At 39.6% G+C, this 26661-nt stretch overlaps 1 protein-coding gene across 3 annotated transcripts in view; it reads left to right on the forward strand.

The window, feature by feature from the left end:
* Positions 1–26661, forward strand: part of DIAPH1 (diaphanous related formin 1) — an 82801-nt gene that overhangs the window by 13023 nt on the left and 43117 nt on the right. For 2 of the 3 annotated variants that reach the window (XM_070414804.1, XM_070414802.1), the window contains exons 2-16: positions 11795–11821; positions 13204–13353; positions 15653–15754; positions 16105–16235; positions 16433–16519; positions 17737–17800; positions 18940–19079; positions 20695–20803; positions 21242–21352; positions 21526–21644; positions 22281–22397; positions 22981–23096; positions 23603–23667; positions 24331–24510; positions 25547–26317. In XM_070414804.1, the coding sequence (XP_070270905.1) occupies positions 11795–11821; positions 13204–13353; positions 15653–15754; positions 16105–16235; positions 16433–16519; positions 17737–17800; positions 18940–19079; positions 20695–20803; positions 21242–21352; positions 21526–21644; positions 22281–22397; positions 22981–23096; positions 23603–23667; positions 24331–24510; positions 25547–26317 (2289 nt within the window). The remainder of the gene's footprint in view (positions 1–11794; positions 11822–13203; positions 13354–15652; positions 15755–16104; positions 16236–16432; positions 16520–17736; positions 17801–18939; positions 19080–20694; positions 20804–21241; positions 21353–21525; positions 21645–22280; positions 22398–22980; positions 23097–23602; positions 23668–24330; positions 24511–25546; positions 26318–26661) is intronic. The other variant, XM_070414803.1, reaches the window with a different exon arrangement.

A 26661-nucleotide genomic window follows, 5' to 3' on the forward strand; every position in this document is an offset into this window, starting at 1 on the left:
TCTGGCTGAGCAGCGCTCCCCTTGTGAGAGTGCACTGACCACCAGGGGGCAGCTCCTGCATTGAGCGCCTGCCCCCTGGTGGTCAGTGCACGTCATAGCAACTGGTCATTCTGCCCTTCGGTCAATTTGCATATTACCCTTTTATTATATAGGATTGCTTTCTATATATGTACTCTAAAGTTTCATCAGAACCGTAGAATGTTTGAAAGGAAGAAAGCTTTGCTTACTGTTCTTTCAACAGATGACAGACTATATGTGCACCTCCTTCCTGACTGCAAAGGAGATGGGCATATCTGCCACACTTTTGATACTTGATAGGAAACTAGGACTTCCAGAATCTGAGCACTTTCTCTACTGGCAGCTTGTTTGTCCAACGCATGAGTGCTTACATAGTACAAGGGGCTGGCAGTTTGTTTGGATGGACTAGTAGGAAGAATGCAGTGTTCCCAGCCTGGTTTCCACCTGTTCTGCTGAGCTGGAATAGTGAAACCTGAGTGGACTTTCCTTCTTTACTCTAGGCTATCAGCTATCTAGGATGCAGGCTATGCCAGACCCAGGGCTTCAAGATGAGCTAAGCTGGAGGCAAAACATTCCCCCAAGAGACTTGCCTTCTTAGACTATTCGAGGATTACTATATTAAAACATATTTTGGACCTTTCAGAGGATTGAATCCTAATATTCAGATAGTTTTCCCCTCATTTGAATTATAGCCAGGAAATGTGGTTTATTGGAAAACAGACTCTCACAAGTAGTTTTAGACAGTTGTGTAGAAAATTGAGTTTGTTGTTTTTAATTTATAAGGAAATTATTTCAAATCTATAAGTAAATTATTGAAACAGGAAATGGATCATAGTTACCTAGTGCTCTTTATATGGCATTTCTAACTTGTGCTTGACATGTGTCACTACTTGGAATTTTTCAGGGCTCCCTGGGTAGTATCAGGAAAAAGATACTGCTTCTGGAAGGCAGAGACAGACTGAAAGAACTCTTTAAGAATAGAAGATCTTAGATTCTCCTCTGCTATGTTCCCTTTGTTTTATCTTGTGTGAATTCTAACCAGTTTAACTCTCCTTTACTGAGTTTAGCTATGGGGATGCTGAGGCCAGCTGGAAATTAATGAATGAACTACTAGAGTCTGACTTATTCCTTTAGCACATTTTCCTTTGTGATCATGGAGAATATGAGTGTGCTATCCCCATTCCTGGGGACTCAGCAGTTTTCTTTCCCTTAAACACCCTTAACTTTATAATGTTAAATCAGTTTTATATGACTTAATATTTTAAAAAGCTTAATATAAATTAGCTTTATATTTCCTGTCTTTTTGTGCTTCCCTCTTAGACTTCCTTTCCTCCGACATACTCATTTTCTTTTTTTTTTTAAATATATTTTATTGATTTTTTTGCAGAGAGGAAGGGAGAAGGAGTAGAGAGTTAGAAACATCGATGAGAGAGAAACATCGATTCAGCTGCTTCCTGCACACTCCCTACTGGGGATGTGCCCGCAACCAAGGTACATGCCCTTGACCGGAATCGAACCTGGGACCCTTCAGTCCACAGGCCAACTCTCTATCCACTGAGCCAAACTGGTCAGGGCCTCATTTTCTTTTATTTTTTTTAAGTGGCTGCTTCAGTTCTACACAGCTCCTGTTTAGGATGTTGACACCAATAAGTAGTGATGTCAGAATCTATTTTGTTTCTCTGTGGACGGTAGATGAAATATTGACTCATTCTATGTCATTCTTGGGCCATTCCTTGAAAATGGAAGGGAATGTCTCTACATTTGAAGGTATCCATTACTTCCTTCTCTGTAGTTCTAATTGACTTCTTTACTAGTATAAGGTGTGGGAATTGAAGGGAGACTAGCAAGTTTCATCCTCATGTATTATTTGCCTTTTATAAAGCACTTTGCAAAACAAAATGCTTTATATCCATTTTATTATTTATTCTCTAGTTCTAGTTACACTAGTCGTATGAGACAGCATAGTCCTAAAGATAGGAAGACTAAAACTGTGATAGATAAAAAGAAAAGCTTACCCTGCCTTTACTGTACTTTAGTAGAAATGTGGCATGCTTTGTGGCAAAGCTGGAATAGGAATCATTGGAAATTGTATTCAAGTCCATGTTATGACCTTCTGTTGCCTCACTACCCTAAGGGACTGAATGTCAGTCCTGTGTTAAAATAAATAAATGAATCAGAGCCAGACCCTGCTCTCTGTTCTGTATGATTCTGAATACAGATACCTTACCTGGTGTTTCTTGGGTAGGTAGATTAGGATTTAAAGGAAAATTGTCATTGGCTGCAGTGACACTTTCCATTTTAACCATACAGAACCTGTATCTTTACTGAGGATTTATTGCTTTTCAAAGGAGGTGGAAGACTCTCTATGTGATGTGTGTCCCCTGATTGGCTATTTTCCCCAAGGACAGCTAACAAATATGTCATGTGGGCTGAAAGACCAATCAGGATCCCCTGCTCTCATTCATAGGGAAAGACATTACTCTTGAAGGTTTGGTCTGATAGTTTCCTGAGCTGTCTGTGACAATCATACTGTACTGTCATAAACCTTGATTTGACACTTTTCCTCAGTTTGCTCAATTTGAATGAAGTAATGAGTGAATGAATATATACTATACTTAAGATGATGCTCCTAAACCTACAGTGATGTTAATTTTAAAAATACTTATTAAATGTTGGGCATATCAAATGAACAAGACAGGGGTTTTGCCCCTGAACAACTTACAATATGGTCCACAGAAACAGTTACAATAAATGGTCTGAAGAAGGATCTGATATAAAATACTTAGAGCCTGGCTTGAGTAAGTGCTTTAGTTCTTTTTGCCAAATGATTGACTGTGGTTAAGTGTATAATTTATAGATGAGGAATAGCTTTTTTCCTGCCTTATTTTTGGAATGCAATGTCAACTAGTTAAGTCATCAGGTGTGGGTGTGTATTTTACAAGTCTTTCTGTAGCAATAACAGTACAATTGCCTTTACAGAGTTAGATCTCACCATTCCATTTTATGATCTCAAGAGGTGTGTCTGGTTTTTTTTGTTTTGTTTTAAATACTAGTATATCTTTATTGATTTCAGAGAGGAAGGGAGAGGGAAAGAGATATAGAAACATCAATGATGAGAGAGAATCATTGATTGGCTACCTCCTGCAGGCCCCTAAGGCTGACTATCCACTGAACCAACTTTTTAAAAGTTGAAGTATTAATAGATACACCATCATCACCACTGCAATAAATCCAGTTATGGAAAGGAAGTTTTATAGTTCATTTGCATTTAATATAATAATTGATCAGAATGTGTTAAAACTCATTAAGTCATTTACTTTAATTAGTTTGGCCTCATACGGCATACCTTAGGATCTTTTGACTTTTTAATTTTTATTTTCTTAAAGAAACCAAATTGTAAAGTATCTAGGAGGTTTCTTATTTCCTGAAGATTGGTAAGCAAAAGATTTATCTTGCCACATATTACATTAGGATGTGGTGACTGAATCAGAGCCTTGAATTACTCTGGAAGTCAAGTTAAGGATACAGCTTTTTATTTTTATGTTGATTGATGGTCTTATTGCAGAGCATACCCAGCCAAGTATATTTATTTTTGATGCTGTTACTTTTGATGCAATCTACCTTTGAGTAATTTGATAAAATATGATTTGGTAATACTAAGAATCCTTTGGAGAAGATGAAGCTCATTTTATTAAACTCAGTTTTGTTAAGCTCCTTTCTTGTACCAGCTAATGATCTTTAGAAATTTATTTACCCATCAATTCTGTTGAATAAAAAATTCCTGTGGAATAAATGTTGTCCTACCCCTTCTACCAATATTTGTTTGCATATAAATGAAAGATTATTATAAAAATTGAGTAAATAAGCAAAAAAAAATCTAGACTTTATGTAAATGACTTAGAGGCCTGACGCACGAAGATTCGTGCAAGAATGGGCCTTCTTTCCCCTGGCTGCCGGCACCGCCTTCGCTCCAGCCAGAGCTACCTTTCCACCTTCACTCAGGCCTGGAGCCGCCTTCCCGCCTTCCCACACTGACCAGAGGCCCAGAGCGGCTGGGGCGGTGCAGAACGCCTGCGTCGTTGGCCCCTGCGTATGCAAATTACCTCGCCATCTTTGTTGGGTTAATTTGCACACTCACTTCTGATTGGCTGATGGGCATCGTGAAGGTACGGTCAATTTGCATCTTTCTCTTTTATTAGTGTAGACAATATTGACACTATTAGATGGAGGTGCCCAGTTGAAGATAAACTGAATACTGTCTTGGAGTCATAGTACGACTTTAGATTTTCTGAGTGTTTAAAAGGGTCCCTTCTGAGGATACCAGTGGGCCATATGGTTTGGACAATCCAAGAATCTGGATCAGGTTCAGAAGGTATTGTCAATTTAAAAAGCCAGAAGAAAAGTGATTGATGGGGGTGACAGTTTTGAGGGTCTGGCTCAGTCTCATGGTTCCATTTTAATTGTGTTCCTTGGCACAGAGTAGTCATCTGGAATCTTTGTCCTAGGGATTTCCTTTACTTCTTTCATGTGTTAGATCTCCTATTTCCTGTATTTCACATCTTCTACTTTCTTGGGTTGATCCCTCATTTTGGTGGATTATATACTACAATAGCTTCCTGAAAGTTTAACTGTCTAAAAATGTCTATTCTGAACTTAGATTTGACTGATAGTTTGGTCGGGTATATAGAATTCTAGGTTGGAAATTATTTTTCTTCAGATTTTAAAGGCCTTGTTCCATTGCCATCTAGCTTTTGGTTTATTATAAAAAAAAATTCAAAGCTTGCCTGATTCCTTTGTATATGATCACTTTTCCTCTCTGTCGAATCTTGTAAATTTTCTTTGTATTCCAAGTGTTTTGAAATGTCACCATGATATGCTTGTGTGCTTTTGTCCTTGTGTTAGACACTCATCCTTCAGTGCTGGGAACTATTCTTGAATTATTTCTTGATAATTTGCTGTTTTTTCCTATTAATTTGGATATTGTACCTCCCAAACTGATCTAATTTTCTTATCTTTTCTCTCATTTTTCCATCTTTTTGCTCCACTTTTTAAGGAGATTCCTCAATTCTTTCTTCCTATCCTCTATTGAGCTTCCTCTTGAGTTTCTGTTCTCATATTTTCATCTTCTAAGGCAGTGGTTCTCAACCTTCCTAATGCCGCAACCCTTTAATACAGTTCCTCATGTTGTGGTGACCCCCAACCATAAAATTATTTTCGTTGCTACTTCATAACTGTAATTTTGCTACTGTTATGAATCGTAATGTAAATATCTGATATGCAGGATGTATTTTCATTGTTACAAATTGAACATAATTAAAGCATAGTGATTAATCACAAAATCAATATGTAATTATATATGTGTTTTCTGATGGTCTTAGGCGACCCCTGTGAAAGAGTCGTTCGACTCCCAAAGGGTCGCGACCCACAGGTTGAGAACCTCTGTTAAGGATTCTTTTTCCTCTGAATGTTTCTTTTTAAAATGGTATTGTGTTGTCTCTTGTGGATATTAATGCTTTTTAAAATTTTTTCTTCTCTTTGCATAGTATTTATATAAGTTGTTTTTTTTCTCTTTTCCCACATATATTGATAGTTTTCCTCAAATGTCTGATAATCCTGAGTTTTGTCTGCTAATATTTAAAAATGAGGGACTAAAGAACTGATTGAAAGGTCTGGATGGCTAGGGCTGTTGTCTGTGTACTTTACTGTAAGACAACCTGGGCCAATAGGAATATAAAGTGAGTCACATATGTAATTATATATTTTCTAGTAGCCACAGAAAAAGGCAAAAAGAAAAAGTGAAAAGAAACATGTGAGATTAATTTTAATATCATTTAATTCAGTATATGTAAAATATTACTTCAATATATAGGAAATATATAAATTACTGAGATTTTTTGTTTTGTTATTCCTCACCCTAGGATTTTTCCCTTGATTTTTAGAGAGAGTGGGAGGGAGGGAGGGGAGAAGAGAGGGAGAGAGGGAGGGAATGATGGAGGGAGGGAGGGAGAGAGAGAAACATTAATGTGAGACACATCGATTGGTTGCCTCCTGCATGCGCCCAGACCGGGACCAGGGATCGAACCTCCAACCCAGGTACCTGCTCTTGATCAGGAATCAAACCCGCAACCCTTCCGTGCGTGATACCTAACTCTCTAACTACTTAGCAACACCAGCCAGGGCTATTGAGATATTTTACATTCTGTGTTTTATATTAAGTTATTGAATTCCAGTGTTTATTTTACATTTATAGCACATTTCAATTTGGATGCTCAATTTTCATAAAAAATACTTGATGGGCCTGACCAGTGTGGCTCAGTGGTTGAGCGTTTACCTATGAACCTGGAGGTCACGGTTTGATTCCTGGTTAGGGCACATGCCTTGGTTGCAGGCTTGATACTCAGAAGGAGGAGTGCAGGAGGCAGCCTATTAGTGATTCTCTCTCATCATTGATATTTCTATCTCTCCCTTGCCTTTCCTCTCTGAAATCAATTAAAAAAAATACTTGATGTGTATTTAGATTTCATAAAATTTACAAGTGAAAAGTAGATTCACATACCAAGGGTGTTCTGAATATACTTAAATTTAACATTAACTTATTAGTTTTTAAATTTAAATTTTCTTAAAATTAAATAAAATTAAAAATTCCTTCCTCAGTCACAGTAGCCACATTAGAAGTGCTCAGTAGTTACATGTGGCTAGTGGCTACCATTTTGGGCCACAGAGCTCTACGGTGACCTACTTAGACTATGTCAGTAGCTTTAGGTCATTTTTCAATTCCCCAGAAAAGACTCTTCCAACCCTCTGCCTTAACAGTAAGGGCTGGCTGCTGGGAGTTTGAGAAACTAGAAGGAGGAAAGTGCTGGGTGTCTTAGTATATAGTATGCATAGATTAACTTATTATTATTATTTTTTAATATAGGATCCCTAGCCACAACTATGCCTGACATCCCCCAATCTAGAGACCCTCTGTTTTAACCTCTTCTAAGAATAAACTTCCAGACTTCTGCTGAAGTAAGAGAGGACAGTCTCCCAATATCTACAGATCTGCTTCTTAAACAGCTCTCAACCAATCTTATTTTTAACCTACTGTCCCCCCTCCACCCCATATTTCTGTAGTTATCTGGTGCCACTAATTCACGAGCCTTTTGTGGTTTCTTAAGTATACTTTGGATTGGTTATTGGCTTTTCCTCCTTCTGGTTAGGACTCATGTTTTTTTGTTTTGTTTTTAATTCTCACCTGAGGATATACTTATTGATTTTTAGAGAGAGAGGAAAGGGAAAGAGAAAAACATCAGTGTAAGAGAGAAACATCGATCAGTTGCCTCCCATATGCACCGCAACTGGGGATTGAACCCACAACCTAGGTATGTGCCCTGACCAAGAATCGAACCTGCAACCTTTTGGTGTATGGGGGGATGCTTCAACTAATCGAGCCACTCAGCCAGGGCAGGACTCGGCTTTCTTAGGTGTATTGGGTTTACCATTAGTCCTTCCATTTATTCCCCTGCTTCAAAATTTGGTTGCATTTGGTCTTTTCTTATTCTTCCCAACCTTGTAGCCTCCTTTCTTCCATCATTGTTTTCTTTCTAAAAAGTTCTTTTCTATAGATTTAGAAGAGTTTCAAGAAGGGTAAAAATTAAATGTTTTGATTCAGTGTACCATCTTTTACCTGGAAGTTTCTTTTTATTATTATTATTAAGTTTTACTTATACCTCCTTTTTCCCCAATAGACGTGTCCCCCGCCCCCCCCCCCCCCCCCGCAACCATTCCCACCCCGGGCAAGCCCCCTCCGCCCCAGTGTCTCTGTCCATTGGTTATGCTAATATGTACGTGGAAGTTTCTATTAATCTGTTTTCATGAGCAGATTTTGATATTAAAAATTTTTAAGTATTTATACATCCTTTAGTATCTATATTTGCAGTTTAAAGTTTTAGTGGAAAACTCAATAGGAGGGACAGGAAGATGAAGTATTTAGTTAAGGGGTTGGTTTGGGGACAGAAAAGAATTGACAGTCAACAGGGTCAGTGGTGAGAGTGGAAGCATTTAGAGGGTTGAAATGATTAGAGTCCTTATTAAAAAGTTAAAAAAAAGATTTTTAAAATTGATCTTGAGAGAGAGTGGAAAGGACAGAGAGAAACATCAATGTCAGAGAGAAACATCAATGTCAGAGCGAAACATTGATCTGGCTACCTTTTGCATGCCCCCCACTGGGGATCAAGCCCGAAACCCAGACCTGTACCCTGACCAGGAATTGAACCAGGAACCCTTCAATGCCCAACCAACTGAGCACACCACCCAGGGCAGTTCTTTTTACTTTTCATGATCTAGGAACTTCTTGTTTGCTATCTCAGAGAATCCACAAAACAACTAATGATACAACTTTTTAAAAACTTACTGTTTGCAACCAGTATACATAGGATCTCTAAGGAAAATATACAGTATTATATAAATAAACCATACACCCTCAATATACTATAGCAGAAAGTTCCATTTCTATAATTGAATTGGGCTTGCTGTTCAGGTGTTATATGGGGTTCTGAAACAGAATTTTGTCTAGCCTGTGATTCTTTTTGCTGGTAGTTGCTGCCCTCTCTTGGACTAGTTGAGGAAATGCAGCTTTTATCCTGCATGGATCATTTTTTGCTCTCCTTACTCAAACTGAGAACTAAAACATGGATACTTTTTTTTAAAGAATTAAATCTGTTTTCAATGATACACCAAGGGAAACTATTATCTTTCTTCTTAAGAAAATATGTTTACTTTTGTATCTAAAGGCAAGAGTTAGTGGGCATTAAATGGGACAAGGCAGAAGAATTTGCAGAATACAGCTATTTGGGCTTTGGATCTGGAGACTGGAGCTCCTACCCAGCTTGCCCCTAATCATGTGATCTCGATGATTTACTCCACCTGTCTGAGCTTCAGTTTCTTCACTGATACAGTGAAGAGGAGGAATATAATTTGAGGGCTTCTCCAGGGATTGTTATTTTAGGCAAGCAGCCCCAGGTTATGTTATTTGTTCATAGAAGATGTAATGACTAAGTCTCAGGCTCTGCCCTGAAGGAACTGAGTTTGGAAAAAGATAGAGGAGGCAGACAATCAAAAGACAGTTGTAATCCTCTACTAGTGCTGTGTGACAAACAAGTACCTATCACTATGGAAACACAAAGAACAGTACCTGTCCAGTTAGAGGAGGTGTCATCCTGTAGGGCATCTTGGAGTTAGCCTTGAAGACATAGTAGGCTGAGGGAAGCAGCAGCCTGGGGAAAGTCGGTGGTGAGACAGCATGATCTGCTTGGAACCTGTGGCTGGTTCACGATGCCCAGAAGAGTTTGAGGTGGAGGGTTTGTTGAGATGAGTCGAGGGAAAGAAGCCAGAAATGTTATATGCCTTGCTAAGGAATTTGGATTTTGATGTGAGTGAGGGCAGTGGGGAGCTATTGAAGGGTTTTAAGTGGAGAATAACATGGACCATTTGGCATTTTAGAAAGATTACTCTTGAATATATAATATGGAGAATGGAGTTGGTGTGGTGCAGATGGGACTGAAAGCAGGGAGATCAGTTAGGAAACTGTTGCAATAAATCAAGCAGGAGATAATAATGGCGTGAACTTGGGTAGTAGTAGTGAGGATGGATGGAAGAGAAACAAGAGTCTGTAAACAGAAGGAACAGGTTGCTGGTTTCCCTGAATCTGAACAATCCAGCTGGCACTGATTTATTACATCCAGGTTCTGTTACCTATGTTACTTACATCCATCCAAGAATTGTTTAGGTTTTGCTTGGTTCTGAGGGAACATTATGTGTTTGGAGGACAAGATGCTGGAAGCAATTGGTCTCAGAGCAAATAAGTTTGACCTTGACAATGGCAACTTAAACTGTACACACTCAACTCATCCTTTTTGTGGCTTGTGTCACTTCTCTGTGCCAGGCCACTTAGGGTGGTGATCAAAGGAATTGCTAGTCTACTTGGGTGTTGCTGTCTCTCCATCATCCTTCTGTCTTCACTCCCCAGTATGCAGCACACATCAACTAACTAAATTCTGTTGATGCTGAGCAAAGTTCTTATAGTTTCAAATGATTAGCACTCAGTGAGTGGAAGCTTGACTTCCTCAACCATGGAGGGCAAAGTTAAGATTCACAGTTTAACTGTATTTAACTGAGAACTCTGACATGGGGACCATGAACATAATGATACAGATTTTTCTTGTCCATAAAAAAGTTAGTAAAATAGCTTTGTGGCAGGGTCAGAGGTTTGAGGAGGGTCAAAAGGTATTCACTATACTCTTCTAAGGACATTAGCAAAAGAACATGGCTTAAAAATTAATTATTAGGGTGAAGGAGAATTCCTGCTTTCCCACACCTGCTCATTCAGACTTTTTCTAAGTAAAGTATAGCATGTATACAGAAGAGAACATAAAACACATAGAATAATTATAAACCAAACACCTATATAACCAGCATCCATGTAAAGAAGTAGAATATTGTAAGCCCTCAAGAAGCCCCCTTGTTTATTTTTGCAGTCACAACTTTTCACCCACCTCAAGTAACCACTTTTTTGACATTTGTGGATATAATTTTATATCCTAAATAATATAATTTAGTTTTACATGTTTTTAAGCTCAGTGTAAGTTAAATAATATATTCATCTTTGTGAGTAACCGTAAGTTCATTCACTTTTTTTTAATTGATTTTTTTAGAGAGAGGAGGTGGGGGAGAGAGAGAGAGAAAAAGGCGGCATCAATGTGAGAGAGCAACAATGATTGGTTGCCACTAACCAAACCTGCAACCTGGTATGTGCCCTGACTAGGAATTGAACCTGCCACCTTTTGGTATATGGGACAGTGCTCCAACCGAGTCACATTGGCCAAGGCCATTCGTTTTCTTTCTTTCTTTTTTTAATATATGTTTTATTGATTTTTTACAGAGAGGAAGGGAGAGGGATAGAGAGTTAGAAACATCGATGAGAGAGAAACATCGATCAGCTGCCTCCTGCACACTTCCTACTGGGGATGTGCCTGCACCCGAGGTTCATGCCCTGATCGGAATCGAACCCGGGACCTTTCAGTCCGCAGGCCAACGCTCTATCCACTGAGCCAAACTGGTTAGGGCTCATTTTCCTTATGTAATCAATTTCCACTGTACCAATATACCAGTTTATCCATTCTAGTCATTATGGCTATTTGGATGGTTCTCTGTTTTAGATAGTATACTGCTGCTGTGAACATTCTCATTAAATGCATCCTGCTATATATGTGCAAGTTTCTACAGAGTGGATATATAAAAATCAATTTGTTGAGGTGTAGTATATTAAATTTACTAGATAATGCTCATACTATTTTCCAAAGTGGCCATAGCAATTTACATTACTAACTTTGTGTGAGAGCTTCCGCTGCTCTGTGACCTGACAGACATGAAAAATTTTGCCAATCTTGGTGAGTGCAAAACGATATCTCATTGTAGTTTTAGTTTGCATTTCCTTGTTTACCAATAAAATTGTGCACGTTTCATAGGTTTATTTTTCATTGGATTCAGAGTCCTTTCAGGTCGCCATCTTTCTTTTTTCTTCAATGAGCCATATGTTAGTGATCTTAAAATTCTTCTTGCCTCTTAAGAGAATGTGCTAAGGAATAGTTGGGCAGAAATCTTTTAGCTTGTGGGAAGTCACTTAGATCCTTTCAAGGAATTTTCTCTTCTTTTTTTCTCCCAATTCATCTGGTATTTGGGAAGTTTCCTGGCATTTCACTGATCTCTCTTCTCCCTCCTTTTTCCCATTTCCTAGACTCTGAAGCGACTCATGGCAGATGAGGTAAGGAAATATTGTTCAGCATGTGCATGTTCTAGCTCATTTTCTACATTGTGATATTTACCAGTTACTATAACTTTGGTTTTCTATGACTTGTAAGTGGTATAAGTTCTGCTCTCAGAGCATCCCAAAGCATTTTCCTAACTCTTTGGTCTATGGCTCATTGCATGCATTTCCCTGGCACACTCATTGGCTTCCAGGATTACCACTTTCTTTCTTTCAATATATTTTTTATTGATTTCAGAAAGTAAGGGAGAGATAAAAACATCAGTGACAAGAGAAATTTATCAATCAGTTGCCTCCTGCACGACCCCTACTAGGGTGGAGCCCACAACCCAGGCATGTGCTCTGACCATGACCTCCTGGTTCATGGGTCTGATGCTCAACCACTGGCCCACACTGGCTGGGCTCACTTTCCTTAAACTTGCAGTCTGGATGCCACTCATATCACCTGAAGCTCCATATTGCTTGCAGATATTTGTTACTATTATTTTCAAACAGGTAGAGCTGACAAGCTGCAGCTTATCGGTGACTTTTTTATTTGAGCAATTCTACTTGAGGTTTGAGGAGTGGTTCATGAGCATTTTGTTGGCAGAAAGATGGCATATATACCCCTGAATTACATAGCATTCTTTGCAAGGGGATTTTGAAGAATATGTATTGAACTTTTGCTGCCTACATAAAACAAGTGCTATGGCATGTACAGAAGAAAGAAAAAGGAATGGTTTCTGGTTTTAAGGCAGGGGTGGGGGACCTTTTTTCTGCTAAGGGCCGTATGGATATTTATAACATCATTCTTGGACCATACAAAATTATCAACTTAAAAATTAGCCTGCTGTGTTTGGTCAGACATTTAATTAACTCACCCCTAATGCCTTGGTGCAGGGCCAGACCAAATTATTTCGAGGGCTTTATATGGCCCTCAGGTTGAACATTCCCCACTCCTGTTTTAAGTCTCATTTATTCTCTGTGACTTACATCTATTAAAATCTGTGGTCATGGTTACCTCTGGAAGGGAAAGATCCTCTGAGGGCTTTGCCAGATTTATTATTGGATAGCTAGAGGGAAACAAAGGGCATTTAATTGAGATAGCTCAGTACATGAAATGCTTTCAATTCTGTGCTACTAGAAATGGCAAGGGAGCTCAAGAACAAAGTTTTCTCTTTTTAGAGAGGTTCCAAATCTTAATACTCCAGTCCTTTTATTTTTGTGTAAAGATGAGAGTACAGTATACTAAATTAGATATTAGATATGAAGAAAGCTGTTTTATTAATGCCAGAAGAATCTTGGACTAATCACAAACCAGAGGAATCATGTATGTAGAAGAGGCTATTTAATGTATATGTGAAAATGGATCGCTGCTAATACTTTTTTCTCTTTCTCAGCTGGAGAGATTTACCAGCATGAGAATTAAGAAGGAGAAGGAAAAGCCCAGTTCTTCTCATAGAAATTCATCATACGGGGATGATCCCTCAGCACAGTCATTGCAAGATATTTCAGATGAGCAAGTTTTAATACTTTTTGAACAGATGCTGGTAAGTTTCCCATCCCAAAATGTTGTTTCTTTCTGATAATGCATTTGGGCATAGTGGGCCCTTTTTTGGTGCACATTCCCTCTAACTAGCCCTAATTACTAGCAGTTCCATTAATGAAGGGACTAAATATATGATTTGAATCTGTGAGTTAGGCTTGGAAATGTCTGATCACTGACCACCTTGTTAATGTATTTCTGCCCAGCAACACTTTAGCCACAAAGACCTAGGGGGAGTGGGTCAGTTCCTGTGGTAGTGTAGAGACTTGGGTTAGCCAGAGTAGATGAAGTGTTGAAACATTCACAGCGAACTCTGTACGAAGAAGAGACTGAGGGATGGAAAGGCATCATTTGCCCAAGGTCTTCTATTCAATGGTGAATCTAGAAAGAGAATTCTGATGCTATATTCACTAAGAAGACCTTTAAAGGCTGTGACTGAAGTCAGTTAAGTAATGACATATACATGGATGTGGCTTACTTTGCTGTTCTTAGTGAGGAACACTGAGTGGGGAGGACACTCAGTGAATGTCCATTAGTGATAAGTCTGGGAAAGTTTTGAGTACGTGCTTTTAAGATTTCATACAACTCGTATAATGCCTGGATATATGATCTCAGATTCAAATAGAGACTAGTGCAGGCCTCACTTAATTAAAAGCGTGAGCTTAAAATCCTTAAGATAGGACCTGGTTTATAGTAAATACTCAACCTGTACTACTATTATTTTTCACTGAAGCTTTTAGTTCATCTCTTAGTAATCCAAGTACATTAAGAGTCTGAGTGTGATCTATTGAGACAGTCTCCTTGCTGGATTACAAACTTAAATGTATTTAACTTAGCATAAATAAGTTAATAGAAGATGATAAAAATGAGGACTGTGGTAAAATGAAGAAAGACTTTTGGCATTTTTGTTAGGTCCTATAGGTTTTGTAGCATTCCAGTTGGGAATACTGGTGCAGTAGTGGCAGATATTCTATTTTTAGAAGAAGCTAGAAATTTGTAATAAAAACCCCCACCACAATAATTCTTTAATAGCATCAAATATCATAGCTAACATCCAGAATTCCCCAATTAGGTCATTTAAAAAAATACTTTTTTAAATCAAATCACAATTCCATAGAAGGTCCATTATACTTAATATCCCCTTAAGTTTCATTTAATCTATAGGTTTTTCTATAGAAACAGTTTGACTTTTAGAGTTTCTCATACAATCTGAAATTTGATACTAGAAATTCATATTTTTATTTGAAGTTTCCCAAATTTAAAATGTTGAGCTAGTCAAGCAAAACATACTTTATTTTTGGGTCTGATTCAATGTGAAGGCCAGCAGTTGGCAACTTCTATGTTCAATTTAGCTGTAAAATGAGGGGGAAAGCACCAGGAATTGAGTCAGAAAATGTCAAATTAATACTGCTGTTTGGGAGCAGTGACCCGCCCCCTTCACACACACACAAACACACCAAGAAAAAACAGATTATATCTATTGTTCCCCTGTGTTTGCCTCATTTCAAATAATATTCTGGACTTTTTAGGGTTAAACTTGTGTTCACTGAGATGCTGGGCTCAGACACATAGGCTCATACATGTCATACATGTCATAGGCTCAAGTAGAGCCTTTCTCCCATAACACATTGCAGGTTATGTCTGTTGAGGGGCTTTTTCACAGTTTCCAGTGGACTGTGTGAAGTGGGGATAATGGGTGTTTAGGCCCTAGTGCTGTAGAATTGGCTGGTGTCGATTTTGCTGTTGTTTGAATGATGTCAGTCACTCAGTACTTCAGTCTAAGAGATTATTAAGGTCCATCCATAGTGCAAAAAACGTGTGCTTTTCATTCAATATAGTACAAATAAAATTTTCATTTAATATTGAGTCCATTTTTATTAGGAAAATGTTAAGTGTATCTATAATAATAAAAGCATAATATGCTAATTAGACCAGATGTCCTTCCGGATGACCTTCCGGACGAAGCTGGGGCTGTTGCCTCGGCAGGCAAGGGCTGAGGTAGAAGCGGCTTCTGCGGTGCCGGCACCGCAGCGTAGGTGGGGACCGAGCCCCTTCCACGAATTTCGTGCATTGGCCTCTAGTATGTATAAAAATGTCTACAAGGATTTATACTAAAATATTAACCACATCTGTCCCTGAGGAATGTTCATCATCTGTAATGGCTGAAATCTCTAGGGATCAGGAAAATTTATTCAATAAGCATTTAATGTGTTCAACTCTTCACTAAGTATATAAAATATTAAACACTGAAAACTTGTAAGGAAGTTGAGGCAATTTTGTTTTTTCCCTTTTTCCTCTACTAGGTGGATATGAACCTGAATGAGGAGAAACAGCAACCTTTGAGAGAGAAGGACATTATTATCAAGAGGGAGATGGTGTCCCAATACTTGCACACCTCCAAGGCTGTGAGTTCTGGGGCAGGTACCCCATGACACACTTTGCCCTTATCTTGGTCCTGTTTGTTTTGCCAATTTCCTAAAACATTTTATGTCTGTATCAGTTCTGTTTCATTCTGTTATACAAGCCTACTTGTTTTGTGCTTTCACTTAAGTTATCAATCTCACATACTTTTTGTCTGATTCAATTTTCATGAAGTGTATATGGGGAATGGGATGGGAAATTCTGAGTCTCACCTAGTTTGATGGTATGTATGATGGGTATCTGCCTTGATATTATTTAAACTGTATTGACTAATACTAGTCCAGTTTATGACTGGGTCCAGGGTTTACTAATCTCTCTCTATGCTCCTGTCTAGGGCATGAGCCAAAAGGAGAGCTCTCGGTCTCCCATGATGTACATTCAGGAGTTGAGGTCAGGCTTGCGGGATATGTCTCTGCTCAGCTGCCTGGAGTCCCTTCGTGTCTCCCTCAACAACAACCCTGTCAGGTGAGATTTTGAGGTGGTATCAGGAGTAAGAGCTCAGGGTTAGAGTTCACTGGTGGGGACTGATGATGAATAGAGTCAGGGAAGTATGAAAATGTTCTAGATAGGGAATAAGGAGTTGCCAGGATAAACTTTGTTTTTGTACCGATGAATTTATTGATGTGATTTAATATTGCATTGTCTATGTCTGTTCCTTACAGCTGGGTGCAAACATTTGGTGCTGAGGGCCTGGCCTCCTTGCTGGACATCCTTAAACGACTCCATGATGAGAAAGAGGAGACTGCTGGGTAAGGACTTCCAAGTTTTGACATCTTCTAGGTAGAGAGTGGTAGGGGACTTGGCTATTTGCTTTAAAGGAGAAAACAGCAGTTAAATGTAAAGTTATGGACTAGGGCAGTGGTCAGCAAACCGCGGCTCGCAAGTCACATGCGGCTCTTTGGCCCCTCGAGTGTGGCTCTTCCACAAAATACCACGTGTGGGTGCGCACGTACAATGCGATTGAAACTTCGTGGCCCATGTGCAGAAGTCAGTTTTCGGAAAGGAGATAGACGAAACAAGTATACAAGACAAGTGTGGATGGGAGAGTTGGAAAGGGTTGACCTCAGCGAATGTACCTCAATCAGATTGAGGACGTTTTTAGCAAAGGCCAGCTGAGGAGTACACTAATTAAGTTAATAACAATGTACCTACCTATATATTTTAAGTTTAAAAAATTTGGCTCTCAAAAGAAATTTCAATCGTACTGTTGATATTTGGCTCTGTTGACTAATGAGTTTGCTGACCACTGGACTAGGGGAATATGCTGTTAGCTGAGAATGGGGTTTATCATAGGGGTGACTAGAGGAAGAATGATGATTATAGATACAGGAAAAGGAGGAGAAACTTAAATTTCCTGGTGAATAACACAGGATATATACCACATAAGATTATGAGTCTCAGCCTAGGTTCTTATCTCATCTGGAAATCGGGTCTGATTTAGTCTAGAGCTCCCCTGTGATCTGATCTGGGTCATATCTAATCTGGAAGTCTTACAATGCACTTCATCAGTTCAGAACTAGCTTTATGACAGTCTTCAGGGTTAGAATAATCCTAGGGATACCTTAGAGTGTCTTAGCTTTCCTTGAAGCCAGCCTGATCCAAAGCAACTTCTTTACTTCCTGGAATCTTTCAAAAACAAGACACAGGGCCTATACCTCCTGAATACAAACTTTAAGTAGTAATAGATGGAATATTATCCTGATAGAATTTAGTACTTTGGAGCTTAGAGGCAATTAATGGGAAGATTTTTATGTAATACTAAATTTTGGATTTTGAGAGGATTAACCAAAGGTTAATCTTTAGCTACCTGTTTTTGCCAGTGTTTCACAGCAAAGTGCCATGGGCTAGAATTTACTCAGATACTAGTTGGGGATGTTCCTTAGACCCTTGTTTGTAAGACTGAAAAGTCAAATGGGAGAGGGGTATAGAATAAGGGGACTTCAGTGATTATGTTTTCTACACGCAGGAACTATGATAGCCGTAACAAGCATGAGATCATTCGCTGCTTAAAAGCTTTTATGAACAACAAGGTGAGATTTCCCCCCGTTGCAACCCCATCATGACCCCTATTCTTTCTCTTCTATTGGCAAACTCCAAAAAGGACTTAGGAATATGAAGTTCAAGATTTCTAGCTTTCCCTTTTAGTATTATGACTTTTGATTGCCACATATACATGCTTCTTTGGACCCTTTCCCCCCAGTTGTAATGTGTTTCAGAGAGTAAGGTCATTTTTTTTCTTTTTATAGTTTTCTTTTGCTAATTCTTAAATTTCCTGACTTATAGTCATTATTTTTTAAAGGTTTATGTTTGGGTTTGTTTTTCCAGACAGTCATACTGTTAAAATCTCCCTCCCTCTCTCTCCCTCCCTCCCTTCCTCCCTACTTTCCTCCTTCCCCTTCCCCTTCCCCTTCCCCTTTCCCTTTCCCTTTCTCTTCCCTTCCCTTTCCTTCATTTCTTTTGTATTTAAAACCAGGGAGCCCATGGTTATTTGTTCCTGAGTACAAATCTATCTTCCTCACTGTTTAATTTTGTTATAATTAACTTATTCCATTGGGTTGGGGGGGGGGCATTAAAAAGAAACATAAAAATCCAAGATTTTAACTCTTGGAAGACATAGAAGTCTGTTGTGAATCTACTAGAAAATTACTTTGCCATGCTAATTTCTGTTTGGCTCCATTGGGGAAAGTATTCTACCCCTATATTAGTTTGCTAGGGCTGCTGTAACAAAGTACTACAAATTGGGTGTCTTAAACAACAGAAATTTATTGTCTCACAGTTTGGAGACTAGAAGTCCAAGATCAAGGTGTTGGCAGGGTTGGTTCCTTCTGAAGACTGTGAGGGAGATATGTTCCCTGCCTTTCTCCTAGCTTCTAGTGGCTTGCTGGCAGCATCTGGCATTCCTCAACTTGTAGATGCATCTCCCCAACCTCTGCCTTCATGTTCACATGGCATTCTCCTTGTGTGCATGTTTATGTCCACATTTCCCTTTTTTATAAGGACAAGTCATTGGATTTAGGACTCCACCCTATTCTTATATGACCTTGTTGTAACTGGGAGTTAAAACTTCAATGTATGAATTTTGGAGGGAAATACCATAATGACTCCTAAATATGTCCTGTGTTAGATGCTGTCATCTTTAAGCCTCCCTTCTCTGTTCTTGTTGTACCAGTTTGGAATCAAGACCATGTTGGAGACGGAAGAAGGAATCCTGCTGCTGGTCAGAGCCATGGATCCTGCTGTTCCCAACATGATGATTGATGCAGCTAAGCTGCTTTCTGCTCTTTGTATCCTACCACAGCCAGAGGACATGTATGTGGTGAATTATTTCTCTTCTCCATTCTCTTTTTTACCATCTTCCCTAGTCTAGAGGAAAATTGAGTTGCTTGGGTGGCCACTTGGTTTTAAATATGTATTTTTTCTCAGACATGAACACCGTGAATCTTAATATTTAAGGAAGATTGTTAAGTGAAGGGGGCTATCCTGAATGTACCACTGGTTATAGTCAAATAGCTCCCAGATCTCCATCTGTGTTGTCTAGGGACAAGGGTTTCTTTTTCCATTTTTTTTTTAAAAAGATCAGAAGCAACACAATATTATTTTTAAAGTCCAAACAACACAGAAATATATAAAATAAAATTTACCAACCTTATGCCTTTGGCAAATCCTATTCTGCAGAGATAACCACTGTTAATGACTTGATACTGTCTCATATATCTTTTTCTAGCACAGAAAAATATATTGCATTTCCTAGATTCTAAGATATCTTATACCACTCCAAAAGATGGTATTCTAGAACTAAGAAAAAATGGCTTTTGCCTACAAAACCGATTTCATGTATAATATAGATTTTTATTTTTTGTGGAGGTGTTTACAAAAGCTAAATCATACCATTAATTTTTTTCAGCTTGTTTCTTTTTATTTAACAGGAGATTTTAGACATTCTTTTATGTCAACATTTATTGATATCTTTCCTGGCTATTTAACATTCCATATTCTGTATGTTGCATAATTTATTTAACAATTTTTTCATCTTTTAAAGCATACCTGGCTCTTGCTCTAGGTGATAAGAATTTTTAATGTTGCAAATGATTCTATAATGAGCACCCTCGTACATCAGGGGTGGGGAATGTCCAGCGGGCCGTATAAGGCCTGTGAAATTATTTAGTCTGGTGCTGCCAAGGCATTAGGGGTGAGTTAATTAAATGTTTGACCAAAATAGCAGGCTAATTTTTTTAAAAATATATTTTATTGATTTTTTACAGAGGGGAAGGGAGAGAGATAGAGAGTTGGAAACATCGATGAGAGAGAAACATCGATCAGCTGCCTCCTGCACATCTCCTACTGGGGATGTGCCCGCAACCCAGGTACATGCCCTTGACCGGAATCGAACCTGGGACCCTTCAGTCCGCAGGCCGACACTCTATCCACTGAGCCAAACCGGTTTCGGCAGCAGGCTAATTTTTAAGTTGATGATTTTGTATGGCCCGAGAATGATGTTATAAATATACAAATGGCCCTTGGCAGAGAAAAGGCCCCCACCCCTGTTGTACATCTATTCTTTCACATTTATTCATTTATGTTCGATAGATTTCTACACATAGGGCAAATGTTATGTGCATTCAAAATTGGTATTATTAATGCCCCTCCAAAAGTTGTACCAATTTATATTCCATAGAACAGGGGTCTTAATTATAGGTAGGAGTCTAGGGATGGGTTTTAAGGTACATTTTTCTGAAGAGATCATCCTTAGCTTTCAGCACATTCTGGCTCCTGTTCTAGGTGATGAGGAGAATAATGTGAGAAATCCAGAACACTGATAATGTTCCATTTCCTAACTGATCTATGTCCCTGCATAATCTACTTGCTATGTGTGTCTGTGTCAGAGCACCTGGGCAATTCTCTCCCTTTCTTTTCTCCTGGGCAGGAATGAAAGGGTTTTGGAAGCCATGACAGAAAGAGCTGAGATGGATGAGGTGGAACGTTTCCAGCCACTGCTGGATGGATTAAAAAGTGAGACCTCCATTGCACTCAAGGCATGTATATCCCCTGAAACTGGGCCCAAGAGTAGAATTCTACATGGAAAGACTTAAGTTCATTTGACCTTTTAATAGAGCACATGGAATGGTTCCCAACTATATATTTTATATTTTATAATTTGTTAGGAAAGGAAAATGATTATCCTTCTCTCCAAGCAGACAGAGAAAGAACTGTCCCTCATTATGAAATGGGGAAAATATATCTATTCACAAATTAGGAAAACCAAGGCCTAGAGCAAAGTATACCATTAAATCCTTGGAATTATTTAGACCTCTGAGCTCTCCAGACCTGTGCTCAAACCAGGTCGTATTGCTCCAGCAAAAAGTCATTCTTGTAGCATTTTTTAGGTTGTATTTTAGGTTGCATGTAACAAGATTGAAATCTTTATATTTAGGAGTTTACACTGACATAGCTGCTGAATTTTTTAATTTTAGGTGGGATGCCTACAGCTAATCAATGCTCTCATCACACCAGCTGAAGAACTTGACTTCCGAGTTCACATCCGAAGTGAACTGATGCGCTTGGGGCTGCATCAAGTGTTGCAGGTGAGATGCAGCCCTTCATTACAAAGGCTGGACTGATTCCTTCCTGCTCTTACAGCTCAGTCATCCCAGGGATAACTTGGGTTTTCAATTTAAAAACCAGGTTGAAAGGCTTGGGTTTTCAGTCAACATAGGACACTTCTGGGTTCTCTGACTTCTGTTTTTGTTGTGGACAGGGTCTTCGGAAGATTGAAAATGATGATATGAGAGTGCAACTAACTGTGTTTGATGAGCAAGGGGATGAAGATTCCTATGACCTGAGGGGACGGCTGGATGACATTCGAATGGAGATGGAATATCCTTTAACTGACTGGGTTCAAGATAGGAAACATTCAGTTGTAGATACTTTCATGGAATGGTGTGGGGGTGATGACATCAGCATGCATGTCTTCTTGGTAGATAAGGCAGGTGTCTTTGATTTCTATTGGATTTATTTACCTCAGCACAGACCAGGAAAGTTAGGAAAGGTGATCAGAGGGTTGTTTAGCATGGAAGCAGCCCTCGGAATTAGTATAGACCTCCTAGAACGTGATAGCTTAACTTACTAAAATGTAGAGTTGGTTTTAGAGAATACATACAAGTCAGGGAGTAGGGTTATAATTTGCTTTCTTGTATGTGTTCCTGAAACTGATGGAGGCAGTAATTTGGTTCCCTATTGATATTTACCACAAGTGACTTTGAGACAGTTATCTTTTAGTTTCTGATTGATCTTCAAGCCAAATACTAGCAATCCTCTATCTCTGTATTGTACCACCAAATCATTGGTCCCTTTGTTAAAGGAAGTTTATAGAGCTTAAAGTTTCAGACAATAATTACAGGAAGAACAGCTGTTAGAATAGAAGAGCATCTTGCTACTTTTCCTGAGAGTTAGGTAAGCCACCTCTCATAGTATCTAAATATATGCTTTCCTTAGCTTCTTCCTCTTTCCCACTGATTTCAATGAGGTCTTCCAATTTCTCTTAAACACGGTGAAGGACTCAAAGGCAGAGCCACACTTCCTGTCCATTCTGCAGCACCTACTCTTGGTCCGAAATGACTACGAGGCCAGGTAAAATGGTACACCTGTGGGAAGTTTTGAATTTAAGCCTAAGTGGAAAGAACAAAATCCTTAAGTTCAAAGATTGTCTGTAAAGGGAAAAAGAAAAGGCAAGAATTAGGTTTCATTTTTAGTCATAGATATAAAGAGAGTTGTCAGGGGTCCCTTTAATCCAACTGAAAGGCATCACTATGGAAGAAGTCACAATGTCTAAGGTACAATGTCCTTCCTTTTTCGGTAGTGTGGAGTGAAGATGATAGCAAAAGGGGGTAAATTTAAAGTTCTCTTAGGTTGTCTGAAAGTAGAGATTTAGCAGTAGTACTGTCCATTGACAGGAAGGCTCAAGCCCAAGTTTTTAGATGGAAAAGGATTGGCACTAGAAGGTAGATGGCAAGAAGTTTCACTCTCTGAAGTAGGTGGGGTACCTGATGTGGAAGTGGTTTCCTAGATGGCAGCCATACTTCTGTTAATTTTATGAAGAGGTCTTTTCCAGAGCACTTTCCTCAGGTCCCTTTATTGTCAAAGCAGTTACCTTTTTTTGATCCTGAATACTTCTGAAAATTATATTGTGGTTTTCCTTTTATTTTTTCCATAGACCGCAGTACTATAGGTTGATTGAAGAATGTATTTCTCAGATAGTTTTGCACAAGAATGGGGCTGATCCTGACTTCAAGTGCCGGCACCTCCAGATTGACATTGAGGGATTGATTGGTAAGTGTATTCATCTATCTGGTTCCTTAAAATATTGCTTCTGCCTTTCGTTTTGTATCTTCCAGTGAAAATTTCAGAGAAGATATCTTTCTGGTTCTCAGGTATTTCCATGTTGTCCCTTTCTTAGGTGTTAACCAACATCTGTGTTAAAAATATATAGGCCTTAAGTTTATTTCTACATAATTTTAAAATTTAACCCCTTCTCACACACTACCCTATCTTTTTAAGGGGCTTCAGCTGTAAGCGAGGACTCTGGCTGGTTTCAGAAATTCATAAGTAAGACATGTAGGCATTCTTACGCCATTCAGCATGGTGGCCTTACCAGCCACAAAGGAATGTTATGTTGAACTTAACTGAAGGTTCTTTATTTAGTGCAGAACATTAAGAAGGGCAGTACAAATAAACAGAAGGACCAAAGACTGCCCTGGTTATAATGAAGGGCTTAGGCAGTGATGGGGAAAACAAGAGAATTGGGAGCTTTACTTCCTGACTCTTCTTCTTTTCAGATCAAATGATTGATAAAACAAAGGTAGAGAAATCTGAAGCCAAAGCTACCGAGCTGGAAAAAAAGGTGGGTGTGAGAGAATAAAACAATTGGGTGTATCATTCTTTTTCTAAGGATTATGATATTTCTAACCTGTGAAACATCCTGAGATGTTTTGAAAGCAGTCAGCACACAATTAACAGTTCCTAGTTATCAACAGCAAGTGGATATGAATGTGATCATGAGGAGCTAGTTAGTGTGACTTTGCACAGTTTTGGACCCCTGGGCAGGACAGGAAAGACAGCCAGCACTCATATAATACTGAAAGCACTCTTGGGTTTACTTGTCATCTCGGGCCTCTTACCCCTGGAACAGTAGGAACTGGAATATATCTGAATTCTCTTTTTCTCTCCAATTGTTAAAGACTCCTTTTGTGGTTGATAGGTTTTGATCCTAGAGACTACTGAGATTATACGCCATGGCTGTCCTGATTAAATGTCTTTAAAATCTTAAGTGTTTGTTTTTTAATTATAACTCCAAAAATAGATAAACTATGGAAATGGTCTCTTGTTCCCCCTCTTTTATCCATGATTTTCAGGTCAGAATCATGGTGTTCTTTTTTTCCCAGGCATTCCCTGGGTCAGTGAGCTCTATGGATCAGAGATTGGCACAAAACAGTACATTATGGGGAATAGCGCTATGCTTCTTGCTGAGATAGCTTACTGGGAGCCTGATTCCTTTCTCCTCTAGCTGGATGTAGAGTTAACAGCCCGACATGAGCTACAGGTGGAAATGAAAAAGATGGAAAGTGACTTCGAGCAGAAGCTCCAGGATCTTCAGGGAGAAAAGGATGCATTGGGTTCTGAAAAGCAACAGATTGCCACCGAGAAACAGGACCTGGAAGCAGAGGTGTCTCAGCTCACAGGACAGGTAATGACTGAGCAGGGAAGGCAGAGTGACCTGTAACTGCCATCAGCAGCCTCAGGGTGAGTCTGTCTTGGAGCAGGAGTCATCTTACTCCCAGGGAGGGTTCAGCTACTAGTAGGTAATCTAGTTAGATAGTGAATATTTTAAAAATCTTTTACTTTTTTTGTTTGTTTTGTTTTGGAGATTAGTAATACATAAGATAGAAAATTTGAAAAATACAGAACAACATAGAATAAAATAATTCACAGCACTACCCAGAAATAGATAATACACTTCTAATAAATTTAGAAGTAGAAACTAAATAAATTGTTCTCATCTTTGTTTATTTTCTCCTATTAGTCATCTCTGGACAGATTGGACAGATTTATCCTTACACATTCTCTCTGTAGTTATAAATATTTGAATGATCTGTGGTATCTGATAACTTGATCAATTATGTAGTTATATAATCACCTGTATAGCACATGTGTTAATTATGTAACTAGAATATTTGATTTACTTGGTCTTTGCATTTTCTAATCAAAGGGAGAATTTAACATAAAGGTTGAAGTTGCCTTTTTAATTCTATATATATGTGTGTATATATATATATATTTTTTTTAATTGATTTTAGAGAGTAAGGGAGAGGGAGAGAGAGATAGAAACATCAATGATTAGAGAGAATCATTGAACAACTGCCTCTTGCACGCCCCATACTGGGAATTGAGCCTGCAACCCAAGCATGTGCCCTGACCGGAATCAACCATGACCTCCTGGTTCATAGGTTGATGCTCAACCACTGAGCCGCACTGGCCAGGCATGAAGTTGCCTTTTTAATGCAAAGCATGCTGAGCTAAGAACATGAAGACCTGAACTTTAATTTCACCTTGTCACTAAATAGTTATGTGACTCCAGGCGAATCATTTCATGTCTAACTCCTTTCACACCCTTCATGTATGAAATGAGAAGGTGGGGTTAAGTAATTTTTTAGGCCCCTTTAAACTCCAGTTGTTCCTGAGGTAGAGTGAGAAGTATACTTTCATTGATGTTGTTTTTCTAGGTTGCCAAGCTGTCCAAGGAATTGGAAGATGCCAAGAAAGAAATGGCTTCTCTCTCCGCTGCAGTTACTGCTGTAGCCCCTCCCAGCAGTGCTACTGTTCCCCCTGCCCCTCCTCTGCCTGGTGACTCTGGCACTGCTATTCCACCCCCACCTCCTCTTCCTGGTGGTGGCACCATTCCTCCTCCACCACCTCCCCCTCCTTTGCCTGGGGGTGCTGCCATCCCCCCACCCCCTCCTTTGCCTGGGGGTGCTGCCATCCCCCCACCCCCTCCTTTGCCTGGGGGTGCTGCCATCCCCCCACCCCCTCCTTTGCCTGGGGTTGCTGCCATCCCCCCACCCCCTCCTTTGCCTGGGGGTGCTGCCATCCCCCCACCCCCTCCTTTGCCAGGGGGTGCTGCCATCCCCCCACCCCCTCCTTTGCCAGGGTGTGCTGCCATCCCCCCACCCCCTCCTTTGCCAGGGTGTGCTGCCATCCCCCCACCCCCTCCTTTGCCTGGGGGTGCTGCCATCCCCCCACCTCCTCCTCCCTTACCTGGTGGACCAGGAATGCTTCCTCCTCCTCCTCCCCCTCTTCCTGGTGGTACTGGAATCCCCCCACCCCCTCCATTTCCTGGAGGCCCTGGCATTCCTCCACCTCCACCAGGAATGGGTATGCCTCCACCTCCCCCTTTTGGATTTGGAGTTCCTGCAGCCCCAGTTCTGCCATATGGACTAACCCCAAAGAAGCTTTATAAGCCAGAGGTACAGCTCCGGAGGCCAAACTGGTCCAAGGTGAGAATTTCTGTGCATTTCTTTATCAGTACATCTTCAGAAACCACTTCACTTTCCTACTTTGTACTTTGTTCATGATTGGGCTTCCATTTCTTGTGGCTCACATACATCTCTCTGTCTTTAGTGCCACTCATGCATGTGTGTATTCAGCAGGTATTAGATATCTCCTATATGCTAGACATCACTTTGGAAAGTTCTTTGAGCCCAAACTCTGCTACAAAACCTAAACTTAAGTTAGTATTTTTGGCCTCTGAGGATTTGAGTGCCAGGGTAACACACAGTTTGATAATAGTCATTTCACTAATCTACAAGGTACTGATAATTTTGCTGATCTCAAGTCATGG

The sequence above is a fragment of the Myotis yumanensis genome, unplaced genomic scaffold (genome assembly GCF_028538775.1).
Source record: "Myotis yumanensis isolate MYYU_CA2020_CCGP unplaced genomic scaffold, mMyoYum1.0.hap1 SCAF_5, whole genome shotgun sequence".
Lineage (NCBI taxonomy): Eukaryota > Metazoa > Chordata > Mammalia > Chiroptera > Vespertilionidae > Myotis > Myotis yumanensis.